Source organism: Oncorhynchus keta, chromosome 9 (assembly GCF_023373465.1).
Source record: "Oncorhynchus keta strain PuntledgeMale-10-30-2019 chromosome 9, Oket_V2, whole genome shotgun sequence".
NCBI classification, from domain to species: domain Eukaryota; kingdom Metazoa; phylum Chordata; class Actinopteri; order Salmoniformes; family Salmonidae; genus Oncorhynchus; species Oncorhynchus keta.
This window is the reverse complement of record NC_068429.1, coordinates 39,783,062-39,801,074: the sequence shown is the minus strand read 5'-3', so window position 1 is coordinate 39,801,074 and position 18,013 is coordinate 39,783,062. Positions and strand designations below refer to the sequence as shown.

Sequence of the window (18,013 nt, the reverse complement as noted above, 5' to 3'; positions counted from 1 at the left end):
CAGGAGATTTAGCGCTCCAGCTAAATCACTTCTTATTGTCTGTTGTCTTTTCTCCCCCTATCCCCTCTACTCTGCCACAGCCGTATCACCACCAGTATCACCACGTTATCAGCACAGGATATTAGTGCACTGTTCTTCAACTGGTTCATTAAATGGGATTCAGCGCGAACGAACACTAATGCAAATTGGAATTTATGAAGGCAGGATTACAAGACTCGATCGCTGTAAATTAATTAACAGAGAATATTGGGCGCCTACAGACAACACCACAAGAATGATAGCATCCAATATGTATAAATCCATTAAATGTAGCATTTTAAAGGATAGTTGGCAGTGTAAATTGACTCCATCAAATTATATTTGATGTTAAAAATACAGATATTATTTTGGTTGTACGTTTACCCCTTTCTCTCCCCAATTGGTAGTTGCAATCCTGTCCCATCAGTGCAACTCCCATACAGACTTGGGAGAGAGCCATGCGTCCTCTGAAACACAACCATGCCAAGCCACATTGCTTCTTGACACACTGCTCACTTAACCCAGAAGTCAGCCACACCAATCACCATACAACTGGTGACCAAAGTCGGCTTAGGTGGCCGGCCCACCACAAGGAGTCACTAGAGCACAATGGGACAAGGACACCCAGACAGCCAAACCCTACCCTAACCCGGACAACGCAGTGCCAATTGTGTACCGCCTCATGGGTCTCCCGGCACAGCCGGCTATGACACAGCCTGGGATTGAACCCAAGTGTATAGTGATGCAGTGCCTTAGACCGCTGCGCCACTCGGGGGGCACGTCTCACAATTCTTGTAGAAAATGTTACTTCACTGGAGTTAGGAGAGTATTAACTTGATTCAGAATAGTGCACACACCATTTCACATTCAATATAAGATAGCACAACTTTTCCAATCCATACTATTTAACGTGAGTTGACTTGTTTGCTACACTGTAAATGTACACTGAGTGTACAAAATATTAGGAACACCCCACAACCACCACCCATTTGCCAGAACTGCCTCAATTGCTCGGGGCATGGACTCTACAAGGTGTCAAAAGCGTACCACAGGGATGCTGGCCCATGTTGACTCCAATGCTTCCCACAGTTGTGTCAAGTTGGCTGGATGTCCTTTGGCTGGTGGATCGTTCTTGACACACACAGGAAACGTTAAAAACCCAGCAGCATTGCAGTTCTTCCCACACTCAAATCGGTACGCTTGGCATCTACTATACCATACCCCGTTCAAAGGCACTTAAATATTTTGTCTTGCCCATTCACCCTCTGAATGGCACACATACACAACACATGTCTCAATTGTATCCAGGCTTAAAAATCCTTTAACCTGTCTCCTCCCATTCATATACACTGATTGAAGTGTATTTAACAAGTGACATGAATTAGGGATCATATCTTTCCCCTGGATTCACCTGGTCAGTCTAGGTCATGGAAAGAGCAGATTGTTCCTAATGTTTTGTACGCTCAGTGTATGTGTCGACGGTACAATATCTGAACATCAAAGTCTGCAAATAACACTAAATGCTGGGTTTATGTTTTCAAACAGCACTAAATTATGGATTTATAATTATGGAGAGGGAAAGAAAGAAAAAGAAAGATAAAGAGAGAGAGAGATTCCATGATGATGCACAGTATTACAGTTTTGTTTTGGTCTGCCTGCAGAATCTAGGACAGAAAGTGCCTCCAGCTGTGTTACTGGTACATCGCTACTATTACAGAACAGGCAAGTTGCAGGGAGATTCATCAGCTGCCCAATAGTCTTCATGATAAAAACAAGGGGATGGATAAGAAGGAGATATCAGAAACTTGTAGCTTAAACATAAAAATTGGTCCACATTAACCCCTGTATGGCTGGCTTTCATTGCTCTCTTTCACTTTTCAAACAGTATGTTCAATTGCTCTGTAAATTGACTGCAATTACTGCAGTTATGTGCTGTTATTGGCTAGATCCTTTTTTTAAATCCACAGTCCCATGAAATCTGGCCAGTGATATGTCCCACTCACGCTAGATTGACTAGTAATCAATCAATTAACCAATTAGTGGAATCAATCGGCCAATCAATCACTCAGCTAATTGCCCCTTGACAATCATACATACATTTTCATCTCGGCTACAGTTATGAATTGTAATAGCATATGTATCGAAACACTTCCCATCAGAATAGCATTACACATAGCCTAACATCACCAGTGGGCAGGGAAAGGGTTACTGTTTTGTAAAATGACATTTTGAAGGAGGGGGGGGAAAGCTCACACACAGCTCTGCTGGCGCGGTTGTTTGGTGCAGGTTGATGTTATCAGTAAATTAGGACATGGCTTGCAGCTTGATGACCAGCTTGAGAGGAGGGAGAGCCTGACCGGTTTGCCTAAATGAGATAAAAAGCGCGTGGCTGGCGCTAGGATTTTGTATTCTCCAGCAAGGTGTCTTATCCGTAGCAGTGTGAATATCCGCGCAGAACGACCAGGCCAGCTCACACTGCGAAATGGTCACGTCTATTCTTGGGCTCCTTATCCTACCAATATGTCTTCAGCAGTGTGGTGTTGTACACGGTACGTAGCCTAATTGTACATGTCTCAACGTTTTGTGGTCTAGTTCAATGTGTTGGTACAACACCGGGTTGGTTATGCCCATTACACCTGCCTATGGTTTCTTTACACAGGACTGACCGCGGCAATGTAATACTCAACCTTGCTTTCGTTCTACGAATATGGCACAAAACGGGTTTTCACAGTGCCCTCGGCATATTGTTTTATTCCAACATTTTGCCGTTTCCAATAAAATGCCTAGGTTTGACAAACTCCAGAATAATTGCTTTCAGTCTTTAGGTGTTGGTCGTTTTAAATGCTGCTAGGCAAAAGGCCTGTGTTTATGTAGGCTACGTGGTCGTTACACGAGAAACGTATACAGTCTTTTTATTTTTATGGTCAGTGTGGGTAATTGGTTTGGGTTGTAATGAATCTGAAGTCAATAGTACTGATATAGGGGGGTGGGATGTATTTGGAATCTTTAACATTCGCTCTCTGTAGGTTACAGAATGTTCCACCAGTGATCATTTATTCCTGAAGATTGGGGCGAGCCTTCAATGGATTGATATGTTACACACTGGCCAGTGGGACAGCGTAGCAACACTACATTCTCCTCTTAGGGGGGATTTATAAAGAACACATTTATAAAGAACAGGTGATTTACTATTGGATTGCAGTGCATGGTATTAGCGATTAAACGCTTGTCTGTATTACCCTATCGGTATGTAGACCATCTATGACGTGTTCAGCTTTGTCATTGAGCGTGAAGGGGTATGTTTTGCCACATCGTGAAAATAACATTTGATTAGTGTCAGGGCCTTTTGTTGTTGCATCTCGGATTGTTTTCACTTCGTGAATTGAGCGAGACCATACGCTAATCAGGTTCTCCTTGACCTAATTACAATGGAGCTGTGTCCAAGGACCAAGGCGTTATTCTCCATTTTGGTTGTGATACTGAGACCAAAAGCGCGTTGTCTTCAGACTGTAGGCCACCACAGCGGACAGGGACTACAGACGGACACAATCTGTGGCGAACGGAAATTAGATTGTCAATCAAAGCAGACAATGGGCCTGAATGAAAGATGCGCATATTTTTTTAAATGTCTCTTTTGTTACTCAATTAAAAGTATAATACAATGAATTAACAGTAGGCTAGGCCTACCTACACTAGTTTTAATTTTAATGTTTGCCCTATATAGCTTTCATTATGGAAACTGGTTATTTGAGTATTAACTATACATTTCACAATGACATTGGTCTAACACTAATTACTTATTTTCGAGTGTTTCAGACCTTCTATTAATTGCACAATTGCAAACACTTGAAGCCTACAATTAATTTGAAAATGGTAAATAATGAGACTGATCAGCAAGCCGCCAATAGGCGTTAGTAAGCCTGCTTTTGGTTGGTGGGTTTATTCCATAATGTACACGGATCTAAAATATAACCGCAACATGTAGTGTTGGTTTCATGAGCTAAGATCCCAGACTTTTTCCATACACAAAGCTTATTTCTATCAAATGTTTATGCCCCTGTTAGTCAGCATCTCTCCTTTGCTAAGAGAATTCATCAACCTGACAAGTGTGGCATATTAAACAGCATGGTAATTACACAGGTGCATCTTGTGCTGTGGACTATTAAAAGGCTATTCTAAAATGTGCAGTTTCGTCACACAACACAATGCCACAGATTGTCTAGTTGAGGGATCATGCAATTGCCATGGTGACTGCAGGAATGTCCACCAGAGCTGTTGCCAGAGAATTGAATGTTCATTTCTCTACCATAAGCCGCCTCCAACATTGTTTTAGAGAATTTGGCAGTACGTCCAACTGGCCTCTAAATTGCAGACCATGTATGGGCAAGCTGTTTGCTGACGTCAATGTTGTGAACTGAGTGCCCCAGGGTGGTTGTGTGGGTATGGGCAGGCATATAGACAACTGACACAATTGCATTTCATCGATGTCAATTTGAATGCAGAGATGTGTGATGGAATCCTATTTTTTTGGGGGGGGGGATTAATTGGCACTGATTAATGTAATCTCTTTATGTATAGGCCTGTGTGTATGAGGACCCATATCAGCCACTTGTTTGGTAGTGCCCCTGAGACTTATGCTAATGTCCACACTGCAAGCGCTCTGCTTTATATGACCCTCTTGATCGTTCTTTGGCATTCTACCCTTCAAGAGCCTGATCTGCTGGCTTGTTTAGAAAATGGCTGTGTCTGAAAATGGCACCCTTTTGCTTATTTAGTGCACTGCTTTTGACTCGAGGAGTCTGTTCAAATGTGTGTGCGCTATTTAGGCAATAGGGTGCCATTTCGGACACCCTTTGGCCACTGCCCAGGACAATTACTAGTCAGTCCCAGGCAGACTATTGTGCTGGTGGTATTGGCCTCCCGTCACACAGGTCTGTTAGCTCCCTGCTGCAGAAGTGTACCATGCTGAGCAGGTCACTCAGGCACACTCTGAGGAGCAGGGGGTCATTAGACATGGTCCGGCTGTACTTTCTCCTCTCTGCACAGGCTCGTAGCTGGCTGGCAACAGCCACTCTGTCATACAGGAGCCATATGCCGTGTTTCACTGTGGCTGGCTGGTACCTACGGCACAGTACTGTCAATATTAACCCCATAGACGGTCATTTAGAATTTGACTCTGGCTTTTGAATTTGGCTTAACCATCGATTGGCTGAATGTGTGCATGTGGTGATGGCTTATTTTGTTCTGTGTCCTACAGACACGACCCAGGTCAGGACTTTCAATTTGGTGACGAACGAGATGGAATGTTGTAGTCCTTGAAGCCTGGAGACGCAAACGCCAGTTCCACGTTGTTGTGCAATGAGTAATTCCTTGTTCCTTACAGGATCGAAGACGGAATGTGAGCCCAGTCAGTTCCAGTGTGGGAATGGCCGCTGCATCCCATCTGTCTGGCAGTGTGACGGGGATGAGGACTGCTCCGACGGCAGTGACGAGCACACCTGTGGTGAGACGCACGGACCGCCTCTCACACTATTTCATCAGATCGGTGACAAATCAGTGGCATAAGCCTGTTATGAAACCACCCTTGTTATCTTGGCCCCGTTGGTGCTGTCTGAATCCACCGGGGTTATCATGACCTGGTGTAAGTGGCGCCGGTTCTGGAGAGCTAAAAATGGCCACGAGCCCCATCTGGGCAAACTGAGTGTCACCTTGATTTTCTGCGCTATCTGGGTCATGGGGGATGAGACGGAGCAGGATGGAGGGAAAGAAGAGGTTGCTGTAGAAAGGGATGTGTGTTGCGGTCTCGCTGAAATCTGTGCTGACATAACCACTTTAGTGTTACTATGGATTACCTGCCCATCTGTTTCCTTTGTCCCTCTGACTGTATACATTACCAACACAGCCCTGGTGACAATGTTGATGGGACTTCCATAAGAGTTAGATGGGCCTCTGGCAATAGGTGACAATCTAGTCACAAGGAGGAATGGCCTGTGAGGAGGCTCTTTAGCACAGTGGACATGAAGTGACTGAAAATAGGGTGGGGTAAGTGGGAGGTTGAGTGCGAGGGTAGTGCTTTGCCATTGTGGAGGTCTGTTTAACAAATACTATGCTCAGTGCAATAGACCAGGATTTCCCCAACTCTGTCCTTAGGGCCCCCTGGGTGTACCTCTTGGTTATTGTCCTAGCACTACACAGCTGATTGAAAATAAACACTTAATCTTCAAGCTTTGATTATTTGAATCAGCTGTGTAGTGGGACCCTAGAACCATGTTTGGAAATCCTGAAATAGACTACTATACTAAATATACACTATAGTGACTATGATTTTTTTTTTTTTAAAGGGCACATTGTCAATCCTTATATTGGTCTAGTCTGGAGCTGACCTTCGGCTCTTATTTGTGATACTTTTGGGTGGATTTTTGTCCTCTCACTGAAAGACCAAGATGCTTCACTTGGTGGTCTGATTCTGAAGCTTGCATACTGTATCACTAACACACCCAATGCCGCTGTGCCTTTGCAGTTCGTAAGACCTGTGCGGCGGTGGATTTTGTCTGTCGCAATGGCCAATGCGTCCCCAAGAGATGGCACTGCGACGGTGAGCCAGACTGCGAGGATGGCTCTGACGAGAGCGTGGATGTTTGCCGTAAGTGATCTGCAACAAGCCAGCCCCAAATTGGGACTCTTCCTTCTGATCTTCGTCCAGTTGAGAAATGTATCCCTGTCTAAAATAAATGTTTGAATGTTTTGCCTTCACTTACAGTATGTAAGTTGGGTCTAATTGCCTCTTCCATAATAAGTGGGTCAGGTTGTTAAACGCCCATGTGAGATTGATCACAGTTTCACCATGTGCCTCCCACTGTCAGCCAATGCAACAGCTGTGTCAGTTTGTGGATATGGCTTTGGATCAAGATTAGATCAGGTTACTCTGGCCCTTTCCACCATACTGCTTTAAGTGCATGTCCTCTGTGCACCCTCGCATAGTTCGACTTGCATAGAGACCAGGTGGCCACATTAAAAGCCTTCATTTAATGTTCCAAACGGGATTGTTCCCAGTGATGTGGGCAGCAGCAATGTATTCCACTGCAGTACACAATGAGCAGGGTGTCAGTCCTATTCGGGGTGGTTTGTGTGTACGTGCAGGTCAAGACGTCACTGGTTTGTTTGACCAGCTGTCGGAAAAGCGCTCTCAGTACGCATGGTGATGTTTGTGTGAGAATGTGAGTCACCACATTTAAATATTGAGGAACTCTTAATTCTCCCAAAATGTCCTTTAGTTAGAAGCGGTTGTCTAAGCAATTCGCTCCCAAAAGTGCATTAGGTTAGATGAGGCTGCTTCTACACCTGCATTGCTTGCTGTTTTGGGGGTTTTAGCCTTGGTTTCTGTACAGCACTTTGAGACATCAGCTGATGTAAGACTGGCTTTATAAAATGTTGCTTTGATGAGACGTTAAGAATATTTCCAGCACTGGTCTGTCTTCATCTGCCATCGTACATTACTCTCTGAGCCCATTGTGTGATGTTACATTAGGAGCAGTATGAGTTTTCTTCTCCGATGGGGATCTAATGCTTCACAAGCTCTTCTGACTGATACTGCCCAGCATGCCTTCATATGCATTCCTCAGGAATTGAGTTTCATTGATTTGGTAGCGAGCACTCTCACCAGACCTTCCTCTATCCCTGTTACACATTAATCGTCTGTCTCCTCTGCTTCAATGGTATGATTAGTAGGTCAGTTCCTGATGGATTGCCTTTGATTGAAATATTAAATTCCTCTAGGTTTGATTCCTAACCAACAGGCGTTGTGCCAATCTACACTAGATAGAGGCTTGTTAGAGCTTTGAATGGGCTCGAAGACGGACTCTCAGCCTAGTTAAGGAAGCATTTGTAATCTGATCTATACAGTACCTACCCTGTAAAGAGTGAGGGAGTGTACACACACTAATCTCAATCTAATCTTGTTGAACACATCAAGATCAATTGATTTGAAAATGTATCAAATTTGTCTAACCGCCTACGTTTGCTGTCAGAGGCAGTCGACTCAGTGCTCCACTCAATATATCGCTCAGTGCTCCATTAGCCAGCCTAGCCCAGCGCCCTGCAGAATTGTGTTAAGCATTTCCCATCCCAAACACTTGCGGCACTAAAGGTTATTATTATTATTATTATTATTATTAAAGGTCTATAAATTCACTCCCCCTCCATCCATGTGCCCTGCAGACACCAGGACCTGCCGTGTGAATGAGTTTAGCTGCGGCGCCGGGTCCACCCAATGCATCCCGGTCTTCTGGAAGTGTGATGGAGAGAAGGACTGCGATAACGGCGAGGATGAAATGAACTGCGGTGAGTCGCTTTGCCATGTTAGGGCAAGAGGTGTCCCTCAAACTGCTAGGTGGATTTCCTTACTGTGTATTTTTGACTGACTCCAAGCAGCAACAGTTAATTTAGGAGTACATGGTTGTTGTTTCCTACATTGGCGTCACAGTACTGAGTACTCTGTTCACTCACACAGGTAACATCACGTGCGCCTCGCTGGAGTTCACCTGTGCGAGCGGCCGCTGCATCTCCCGAAACTTCGCGTGCAACGGCGAGGACGACTGTGGCGACGGGAGTGACGAGCAGGAGTGTGCCCCGTCGTCCTGCGGCCCCAGCGAGTTTCAGTGTGGCAACGCCACCTGTATCCCTGGCAGCTGGGTGTGTGACGACGACGTGGATTGCCAGGACCAATCGGATGAATCCCCTCAGCGCTGTGGTCGCCACCCCACGCCCCCGGCTAAATGTTCACCCAGCGAGACGCAGTGTGGCTCTGGGGAGTGCATCCACCGCAAGTGGCGCTGTGACGGAGACTCTGACTGCAAGGACGGCAGTGACGAAGCAAACTGTTGTAAGTGTGGAGCGGCTTAATCAGACCGCCTGCAAGTTCCAGCAGGCCAGCCGATATACCTTATTTTGGTTACTTTTTTTTTTTTTTTTGCTACACAGGTCAGATTGCGCTGATTTCATATGATCATAAATGGCGCCTTCTATTGCAATAAAAGGATCTGGCCATAAAATAAAACGTGCTTGTCTTTATACTCTGTGTTCACAGCAGCTGTCATGGGTTTCAGTTTTTTTAATGGTTATGACTGGTGTAGGTATTGAGTGCTAATGGGTTAAGGGTTAATATATATTATTATTATGGTGTAACAGGTCTGTGTCCTCTCCTCTCCAGCTGTTCGTACCTGCAGGCCAGACCAGTTCAAGTGTGAGGACGGCACCTGTATCCACGGCAGCAGACAGTGCAACAGCTTGCGTGATTGTGCAGATGGCACCGACGAAGTCAACTGCAAAAACTGTGAGTGTTCAACCAGAAGTAATGTCGTCCCGAACGAATGTACATGGTGTTGCTACACTACAGAACGTTTCGGACACGGGGTCAATTTTGCGTCGGTGTTCAGTTATTCCTGTATGAGTTGGGTCAAAATATGCTCAAATACTTTAATTTGATATTCAGGATTACAGCAATGAGATTATGGAAGTATTGACTTCAAGCCGTCACATGAATTGCGTTAGTTGCACGCCTCCGTGTTTCTATGGGGGACATGAACAACATCTTGTAGACGGTCGACTCTCAATCTCCTACACCCACTTCCATTGTGTGACTGTACCTGTTTAACAGCCTCACTGGTTTGTAATGCCACGTTCTTTCTCTTTTACGACTCAGTGACGCAGTGCAACGGCCCTGACAGGTTCAAGTGTCGGAGTGGCGAGTGTATCGAGATGAGCAAAGTGTGCAACAAGGCCCGGGACTGTCCTGACTGGAGCGACGAGCCCATCAAAGAGTGCAGTAAGTGGATGGATGGGAACCAAACCGGTTTATAATTAAGCAGTAGAAGCGACTCGAGGATGAGATCAGTTAGTGTATGTGTAGTCTTGTGACTTGTTCAGTCACGATGAAGAGTCATGAGTGCTTTCACTGGAGTGGGTTGCCTTGCAAGTTGCAATACTGCCCTGGTTGTAGACCGCAGAACATTATGGGGTTGACGCAAGTGTTCGGTCTGTTTGTGTATACCACTTACTATATACTTTTGACCTGTCCCGTGGAGGATACCTCGTCTTGTCCTTGTCAAACTCGTCCTACGCTACAGCGATTCCCATTAGTCCACTATCGTTCAGCCAGTCCACTGATGTGATTGATTTTTCAGGCAGGCCTTTGTTTGTGAATAAAGGGCATGAGTAACCACCGTTCTGCTGTTCCCGTCTCAGACCTGAACGAGTGTCTGCTGAACAATGGCGGCTGCTCCCACATGTGCAGGGACATGGTGATTGGCTACGAGTGTGACTGCACCCCTGGACTGCAGCTCATAGACCGTAAAACCTGCGGGGGTAGGAGCCATATTTAATCATTAACCCATACACTATTTGATATTAACTCTCATGCGAAATAAAGGTGTTTTCAGCTGACATTTGTAACTGGGTATTGAGACTTACTACATCTCTTACATTTAACTTGGTATTCACAACTCAATTCATTGACCTCATGTTTTTCCCTTTCCTGCAGACATCGACGAGTGTATGAATCCTGGGATCTGTAGTCAGATCTGTATCAACCTGAAGGGAGGGTATAAGTGCGAGTGCCACAACAGTTACCAGATGGACCCCACCACGGGAGTGTGCAAGGCCGTGGGTAAGTTGGCTCAGCCTGGCGTGTATACACCATGCTGTACCACCACGAGCACATGGCAGAGCGATGCCTAGGCAGATGTTGGCGCACTAGAGGAACGCAGCGTCACTAATGGGCATCCGGTCCAATGCACTCTGTACCCCATGTCGATCTGTCCTGCTCAATGTGTTTGACTTCTTAAGCTGCTATATATTTTATTTATTGTAGTCCAAGCTCAAATGGAAAGGCAGTGATATAGTTTGCAACGACCTTGATCTGAGAAGTCCAGCTGGGGGATGTTTGTTATGTGCCATTTCTGACTCAGTGACTCGTGATTAGTGTTCTGACATGAGGACTGACTTGAAAGGCTCCATTGTATTGTCATTATGAATGAGTGAGTGTCTATGTGGCTCCCTCAAGGCACGGAGCCCTGTCTGATCTTCACTAACCGGAGGGACATCCGGAAGCTGGGTCTGGAGAGGAGGGAGTACACGCAGATCGTGGAGCAGCTGCGCAACACAGTGGCACTGGATGCAGACTTCACCCAGCAGACGCTCTTCTGGGCTGACCTGAGCCAGAGGGCCATCTTCAGGTAGCTATGGGTCCCATCTTCAGGTGCAACGTGTCCCGTCACGCCCACATGTGATTACATCTCAGCCCATAGATGGTCTATCATGGAGTCTTGTGTACACCTTGACCTGTTATCACTGGTTTCTGACTGACGTATGAAATCAGTTTTACATGGTAACCAGGGCCAAAGTTCACTGAGCATATGTTCGCTATACTTCCCAGCAGTAAACCATTCAACCCTACAAACTTTTTATTTTGGCTCAATGAGTAACCTCAAACCGAGCACAGATGTTTCTCAACCCCTTGTCTTTCCAGCACGGTGTTGGATAAGCGAGGAGATGTAGGAAGTCATGTGAAGGTGATAGATAACGTCCAGACACCAGTGGGGATCGCAGTTGACTGGATCTACAAGAACATCTACTGGTCAGACCTCGGTACCAAGACCATAGCTGTGGCCAACTTCATCGGCACCAAACGGAAAGTTCTCTTTGACAGCGGTTTGAAAGAGCCTGCGTCCGTCGCTGTTGATCCACTCTCTGGGTAAAGTTCCTGTATTTAATGGGGCTTCTGCATGTCTGTTGAACAGTTCCTGAATGTTTCCACCTTTCTGAACCCTCATAATGATTTGATCTCCTCTCTGCCCATCTCCTAGATTCTTGTACTGGTCAGATTGGGGTGAACCAGCTAAGATTGAGAAGTCTGGCATGAACGGGGTTGACAGGCAGGTCCTGGTCGAGACTGATATTCAGTGGCCCAATGGAATCACTCTGGGTGGGTAAAGCTGGATTCTGATTGTCCTGTCACTGCATTATACCTAATGTGCATTTACCCTTTGAGCAGGTTCAATTGCTTTGATGGTGACAGGGTGTGATGAAGATGTCTATTCATTTCCTTCCCTTAGACCTGATCAAGAGTAGACTGTATTGGGTGGACTCAAAGTTGCACATGCTCTCTAGTGTTGACCTGAACGGAGACAACCGGAGGAAAGTGCTCCAGTCCCCAGAATACCTGGCTCACCCCTTCGCTGTCACTGTGTTTGAGGTATGGCTCTCGATGCACTGTGAGGGTGGTGAGATGTGGTGTGTGTGTATATAACAAGTGTGCGAAAGCTACTTCCTGTAACTAATACACTGGCAGGGCAATTGACAGGTAGATTGTAGTTTTGCGTCTACAATTTGATTGCGTCTCGTGTTAATGCTACCCAGCATTAACACAACGCATGCTTTTATTGACATTCATAATTGGTCATTTGCTAAGTCTCTGTTCAAAGTGATTAGTTGGTTTCACCATAACTGCTTTTCTGTAAACCCCATGATTTTCTCCATGTGTGGTGATCAACGGCATTTTACCCCTGGTGGCATTTGACAGATTTACTGTTAGAATAAATATCTGTTCGGTGTCTTTCCTTCTCTGAAGCATAGGTCCCAAGCCATTTCTACTGGCATCTGCTCTGGGGTTTAGTGTGTGTGTGTGACTGGTTTTGTTTCAGGATCGAGTGTTTTGGACAGATGGGGAGAACGAGGCAATCTACGGCGCAAACAAGTTCACAGGCTCTGATGTGATTACCCTGGCAAGCAATCTGAACGAGCCACAGGACATCATTGTTTACCACGAGCTAATCCAGCTGCCTGGTAAGGCTGCCAGATGTTAGCCCTCTCTCTCCCAAGCCCCAGTGATCAGGCAAAGCTAGTTAGCCTAGATCACAGGGAGAGAGGGCTGTGTTTGTTGCCTCTGTGAAATTCACAGCCAGGCACTCATATAACAGTCTTCAGTCAACTCCATTGACCCCTGTAACCGTGAGATACGGAAAGGTCAAAAAAAAGGATCCTGCCATGCGCTAACTGGCTAGCCTCTCTAAATGCTTTAGAAAAACAACACTTGGACTAGGTTATTTTAGCACATCAAAATGCTGTCATGTAGGTGTGACTAGATTATCTGTTTAAGGCAAAGTAGCGTAGTTCTTCACGTAATGTATGGGGCAATGGCTAACTGGTTCCCTCCATTTTGATTCCACACAGGGACAAACTGGTGCAATGAGAAGGCTCAGAATGGTGGCTGTGCCTACATGTGCCTGCCAGCTCCACAGATCAACAAATACTCCCCCAAATACACGTGCGTGTGTCCGAAAGACCAGATGCTCGCTTCAAATGGCCTTCACTGTCGACCAGGCAAGTACCTTAACGTTAACATCCGGTTGGGCAGTGAGGGGTTAAACTGTGCTGTGATGCAAAGTGTTTTTTTTGTTTTGTTTTTTTGGTACGAGCCCTCTCTCTTTAGAGGCCTTTAACTCTCATTCTGTCACCCAAGCATTTCTTTCCCCTCTGTGTTGCTTGTGAAGCCTGACCGCTGTAGCCAGGCTGTCTGTCCCTCTGTTTGCCTGTCTTCTGCTTCATCCCAACTGCCTGTCTTCTGCTTCATCCCAACTGCCCTTCTAAAAGCCTCTGCTGATTTTTCTTCCCCTCTCAGAGCCACTGATGTTTGGGAATAAAGTTGAGATGGCACTGGGCTTTTTAAAAGCAGTTTGATTTAATGAACCACCCAGGGTGTGGAGGGGACAGGGGGTTATTGTAGGGGCCAATAAGAGGGACTCCTGTCACTCGAATGCTTTATATACTGCTTTTTTTAGATTTGATCCAGAAAGCAACATGTTTTCTACCCAAATAGAAGGTAACTTGCCTGGTAATTGATGGAATGCTAGGATATAGACGGTGTGCTTGACTCTTTTCATTTGCATCAGACAAAGGGGTGAGATTTGCACAGTGTACCCCACTGCCCTTAACCAACATCTATCGCCTAAAATCCTGTTATACTTGTCATGCAGTGTGGTCTACGATCTTAATTTAATAAAGATCTTTATTAAATTATCAATGAATAAGGATTATTACTTGTGGTAATTTAGGCCCAGGTGAGTCAAGTATGGGTAATATTTTGTCTGAGCTAATCGTCTCCTGCTTAATTTCATTCATGCCGCTCGTAATCCTGCAGCCTTCAGATTTTGCACTACTATAGAGTAATATAGGCCTTAACATTTCCTGCTTTTTGTCACCAATTCCTTTGGCAATTGAACAAGGCTCTATGGTTAGCTGGACAGTAGTATAGAAAATTGATTTTGATTTCCCTCAAGTAATTTTGGATCACTTCTGCACTTTTTTTCAAACGCTTCTGTGCTTTGCGTTTCTCAGTTTTCCTGTTTTTCCGCAAGGAATTTGTGACATGAAAAAGCTGCATGGTAACACGTGTTTCCGTAGTCAGAATGTAAGCTGTGATTGAAGTTTTGCCAAAGCGTTACAATACTCTGTTCTCTTATGACAGTGAGCCCTTCTACTCCTTCAAAGGATGATGGGAAAGCTCTAATACGTCCCACTGACCCCCAAGGTAAAGATGTCAACCGCCCGCATGCCATGTGTGGCTGGGGCTGCATGCGTGTCCTGGCTATAGCCATGACTCGGGACCCGGTAGTCTAGTTTCATGGCCTTTTGGGCTCTTAGTTAAAAGATGTCAATGATTTTAATTTTACTCTTGGATGACTCTGGTCTGGCTTCCCTGTGCTACCCATCGTCATGGTGATTAGCCTATAAGATTTCAGCCTTCTACTGAGGTGATGATGGGAAAGTTGGTCAGTCAAGATGTCTGGAGTGTTAGACATTCCTGTACTGTCAAAGTAGATTTTGGAAGTAGCTATTAATGCCGTCCACCCAGGAATGTTAAACGGTAGATTTAAGTGACTACAATTAACCAGTGGATGCATGCATAATTAAAGTAACAAATATAGCATTTTATCTGTAGTGGATTTATTTGATTAGCCTGCTTTTTAAGTCATTTGTTTAGGCCTTTTTTTTAAAGATGCCTTTGTTGCACTGATCTCAGTTTTTTTTGTTCAGTGACCACGGTGCCAAAAGTTGTACCCCAACCTGTCCCTGCTGGTAAGCCCCAGTTCTCCTTCTCTGATTGAGCCCTTGGTGAAAAGTGGTCGTTTTCCTTAGACTGTGATTTGTGCCAAATCACTGGTCCGTCAGCCTGTTCTTGCCAGCTCCTGATGGCCACATAATGTTCCAGAGCCCAGCTGCCCACCAGGGGGACTGCCAGAGGGATCAGAGCCACCCTATTGGCAGACAGGCAGGGAAGGAAAAAAAGCTGGTTCTCTCTGCCCCTCCCCCTTCCATTCACCTACTTGTTTGCAAATCATGTCACTACCAACTCTCATATCACCTATGTTCCATTTCCTAGAGGTATTATTTCCATGACCAGTTGCGTCTATTGTACTTTAGGCCCTCAAGGTTATTCTTGGTACAACGTGATTATTGGTTACCCTAAAATACAGACTAATAGACATGAACCGGTATGTTTACGTGGTCCCTCGAAGGACCGACTCTCATTCAGACTAACTTTTTCTGTCGTAGAAGCCAACGTCAGTACCGCCATCCGTGAGGTGGACTCTACAGCTAGAGGATCTGTAGCTGCCTGGGTTATCCTCCCTGTGTGTAAGTACTTTTTAAAGGACACTCAACTGTATGATAGGTGGGTGGGTGTGCAATGGTTTTTCCTAGTTATAGTAGTTGATTGGCTGTGGTGATTTATTCAGGTTACCATTGAATTGCACCACCGCTGTGTAACCTTGGCTCTGGCTAGCTGGATAATAAACTACAGTATGGCTTATTTTGATCCCACTTTTGTCTCCTGTCCCCAGTGTTCCTGGCCATGGCTGCTGCAGGAGGCTACTTGATGTGGCGTAACTGGCAGCTGAAGAATAAAAAGAGCATGAACTTTGACAATCCAGTGTACCTGAAAACCACCGAAGACGACCTCAACATTGATATCAGCAGGCACTCTTCCAATATAGGCCACACCTACCCAGCAGTAAGTAGTCTCCTTAATCAGTCGCGTGTTCACTTCTGTAATGAACTACGTGATTGTGTGAACTTCCAATTCCTTTTTGCATTGTGACTTATCACCTTACGTTTACTTGCAGACTGTCCCCTAAGGGGGAAATCCCATTCATTGTTGCTATTAGCCAGACTACTTTAGCCCTCAATCGGTAAATTGTTTAGATTCTCTGCCCGTGAAGGTCCACTTTCCATTGTGCTTTTGTCTTCCTTCCAGATATCAGTTGTGAATACAGAAGATGACTTGTCATAACCAACCTGCCAAGTGAACCCCGTCAGTTTCTTCTACCTTTGGTCTCCATGCCAACGACCTCTGCTTCTTTAATAGAGCAACAACCAGATGCCTTCTGAAGTGCATTAAGTTGTGTTTTCTGGGGGATGTTTGTCATTAGTTGTGTGAATGATGTATGAATTGTCCTACTCACACAGTGTGTCCAAAGTGGCAAGGGGTTTTGGGGGCTTGGCCTCTTTTATATCCCCACTCCTTCCCCCTTAGCCCCGAAACATTTCAAAGATTCTACTACGTGCGACCTTGCGTCTAGTTCAGTACACTGGTCGTCCTTTGAAGTGAGGCCATGCAGGGCGCGGTACTGGTTCTAACCTGCAGTCCCCTAACTGGACATGTTTCTCTGAATATTTATGAAAAGCATATTTTAGGCAGTACTGTCTTAAAATGTGTTTCTTATGAACATTATCTCCAGAAGCACATTCTTATAAAGCTTTTTTTGTGTGTGATTCTGTGCTGGGAAGATGAGAGCTAAGGAAGGTCATGTTACTACAGCATTTGTAAAACATTGTACATAAACCCTCTTCCCCTAAGAACAGAATCAGGACTGAAGCACTTTGATCAAATGGTCTGCTGTAAATAAGATTGTATACATTTGACTGAAATCAATTTTTGCTATGGTTGGGCATAGTACCAGGGTAGGGTAAGATGTATTTAAAACTGACTTTGTTAAACTATTTTGTATGTTTGTGCCGTTGCTGTGACTTTTTCTAGCCATGTGCAGGGGGACTAAATGCTGTGTCGTGAATAAAATGATTTGCAAACACTTAAGATGAAACGAGACCTTTTCATTTACACTTTTGGGAGACTCATATAAGTCATTCAAAAAGCCACTGCTTGACTTTCCCTGTACCACTATTTATTTAGGGGTACATCCTGAATCTCCTCCCTCCCAAAGCATACAATCCCTTCATTAATTCAAAGGAATTGACTGGTCTGAGGATGTCATGTATGCACTAAAAACCAATGATTTTAAAATGAGGGGGGAGTACAAAATGTACCAACTTCTGGAGTTTGATAGAATCTGAGTGCAACCTAGGATGTCATTTGTTGGTGTACGGTAGTGGCCCTAGTAGCTTTTTGAGAGTGCACTTCACCATTTTAATGATTGCCAGCCTATTTCAACTGCATTAACATATGCATAGTAGTGCCTGATTTAACAATTGCAGATGGCAATATGGATTGTTTTGATCTACAGGATAGCATAATCCAAGAACCTCTTGATTGGGTAAAATGTAGATATCTGCCTAATGGACATGCCCAAAAGTATTTTTCATGAAATGGTAATGCTGCGTACTTTTCCTGTACATACTTGGACAAGCTCATGTACAGATACTAAAATAGGAAATGTCTAACTATTAAAAAGTAGGGCATTTAAATGACAAACACTTTCTAAATATATACTGAACAAAAATAAATGCAACGTAAAGTGTTGGTTTAATGCTATCTTTTATTTCAGCTCAATGTTCTCCATACGCACAAAAAGCTGTTAGTGAGCATTTCTCCTTTGCCAAGAGAATCCATTATCAAGAAACTGATTACACAGGTGCATCTTGTGCTGGGGACAAAAGACAACTCTTAAATGTGTAGTTTTCACGTCTCAAGTTGAGGGAGCGT

At 44.8% G+C, this 18,013-nt stretch overlaps 1 protein-coding gene across 5 annotated transcripts; it reads left to right on the top strand.

Moving 5' to 3' along the window:
• Positions 1–2,291: 2,291 nt before the first annotated feature.
• On the top strand, positions 2,292–17,162 carry LOC118387765 (very low-density lipoprotein receptor-like). 5 transcript variants are annotated; one of them, XM_035776453.2, is made up of 20 exons: positions 2,292–2,567; positions 5,402–5,521; positions 6,539–6,661; positions 8,236–8,358; positions 8,528–8,899; positions 9,227–9,349; positions 9,719–9,841; positions 10,261–10,380; positions 10,556–10,681; positions 11,078–11,249; positions 11,543–11,767; positions 11,880–11,998; positions 12,129–12,268; positions 12,717–12,858; positions 13,246–13,395; positions 14,540–14,602; positions 15,109–15,150; positions 15,628–15,708; positions 15,915–16,084; positions 16,328–17,162. In XM_035776453.2, exons 1-20 carry the CDS (start codon positions 2,501–2,503, stop codon positions 16,361–16,363), a joined length of 2,637 nt encoding a protein of 878 aa, XP_035632346.1. In that variant the 5' UTR covers positions 2,292–2,500; the 3' UTR covers positions 16,364–17,162. The 5 variants fall into 5 exon arrangements, with proteins under 5 accessions (XP_035632346.1, XP_052381796.1, XP_035632348.1 ...); XM_052525836.1 differs by having other exon boundaries at positions 13,246–13,399; positions 14,544–14,602; XM_035776455.2 differs by lacking the exons at positions 15,628–15,708; positions 15,915–16,084; positions 16,328–17,162 and adding an exon at positions 15,244–15,290 and having other exon boundaries at positions 2,293–2,567.
• The last annotated feature ends 851 nt before the right edge of the window (positions 17,163–18,013 follow it).

Excerpts from the sequence above, each read along its gene's own strand:
- LOC118387765 (XM_035776453.2), top strand. The coding sequence starts at position 2,501 with ATGGTCACGTCTATTCTTGGGCTCCTTATCCTACCAATATGTCTTCAG. Across the intron at positions 12,859-13,245 it reads CGAGCTAATCCAGCTGCCTG|GGACAAACTGGTGCAATGAG; the intron begins GTAAGGCTGCCA and ends GATTCCACACAG. Across the intron at positions 15,709-15,914 it reads CTGGGTTATCCTCCCTGTGT|TGTTCCTGGCCATGGCTGCT; the intron begins GTAAGTACTTTT and ends TCCTGTCCCCAG.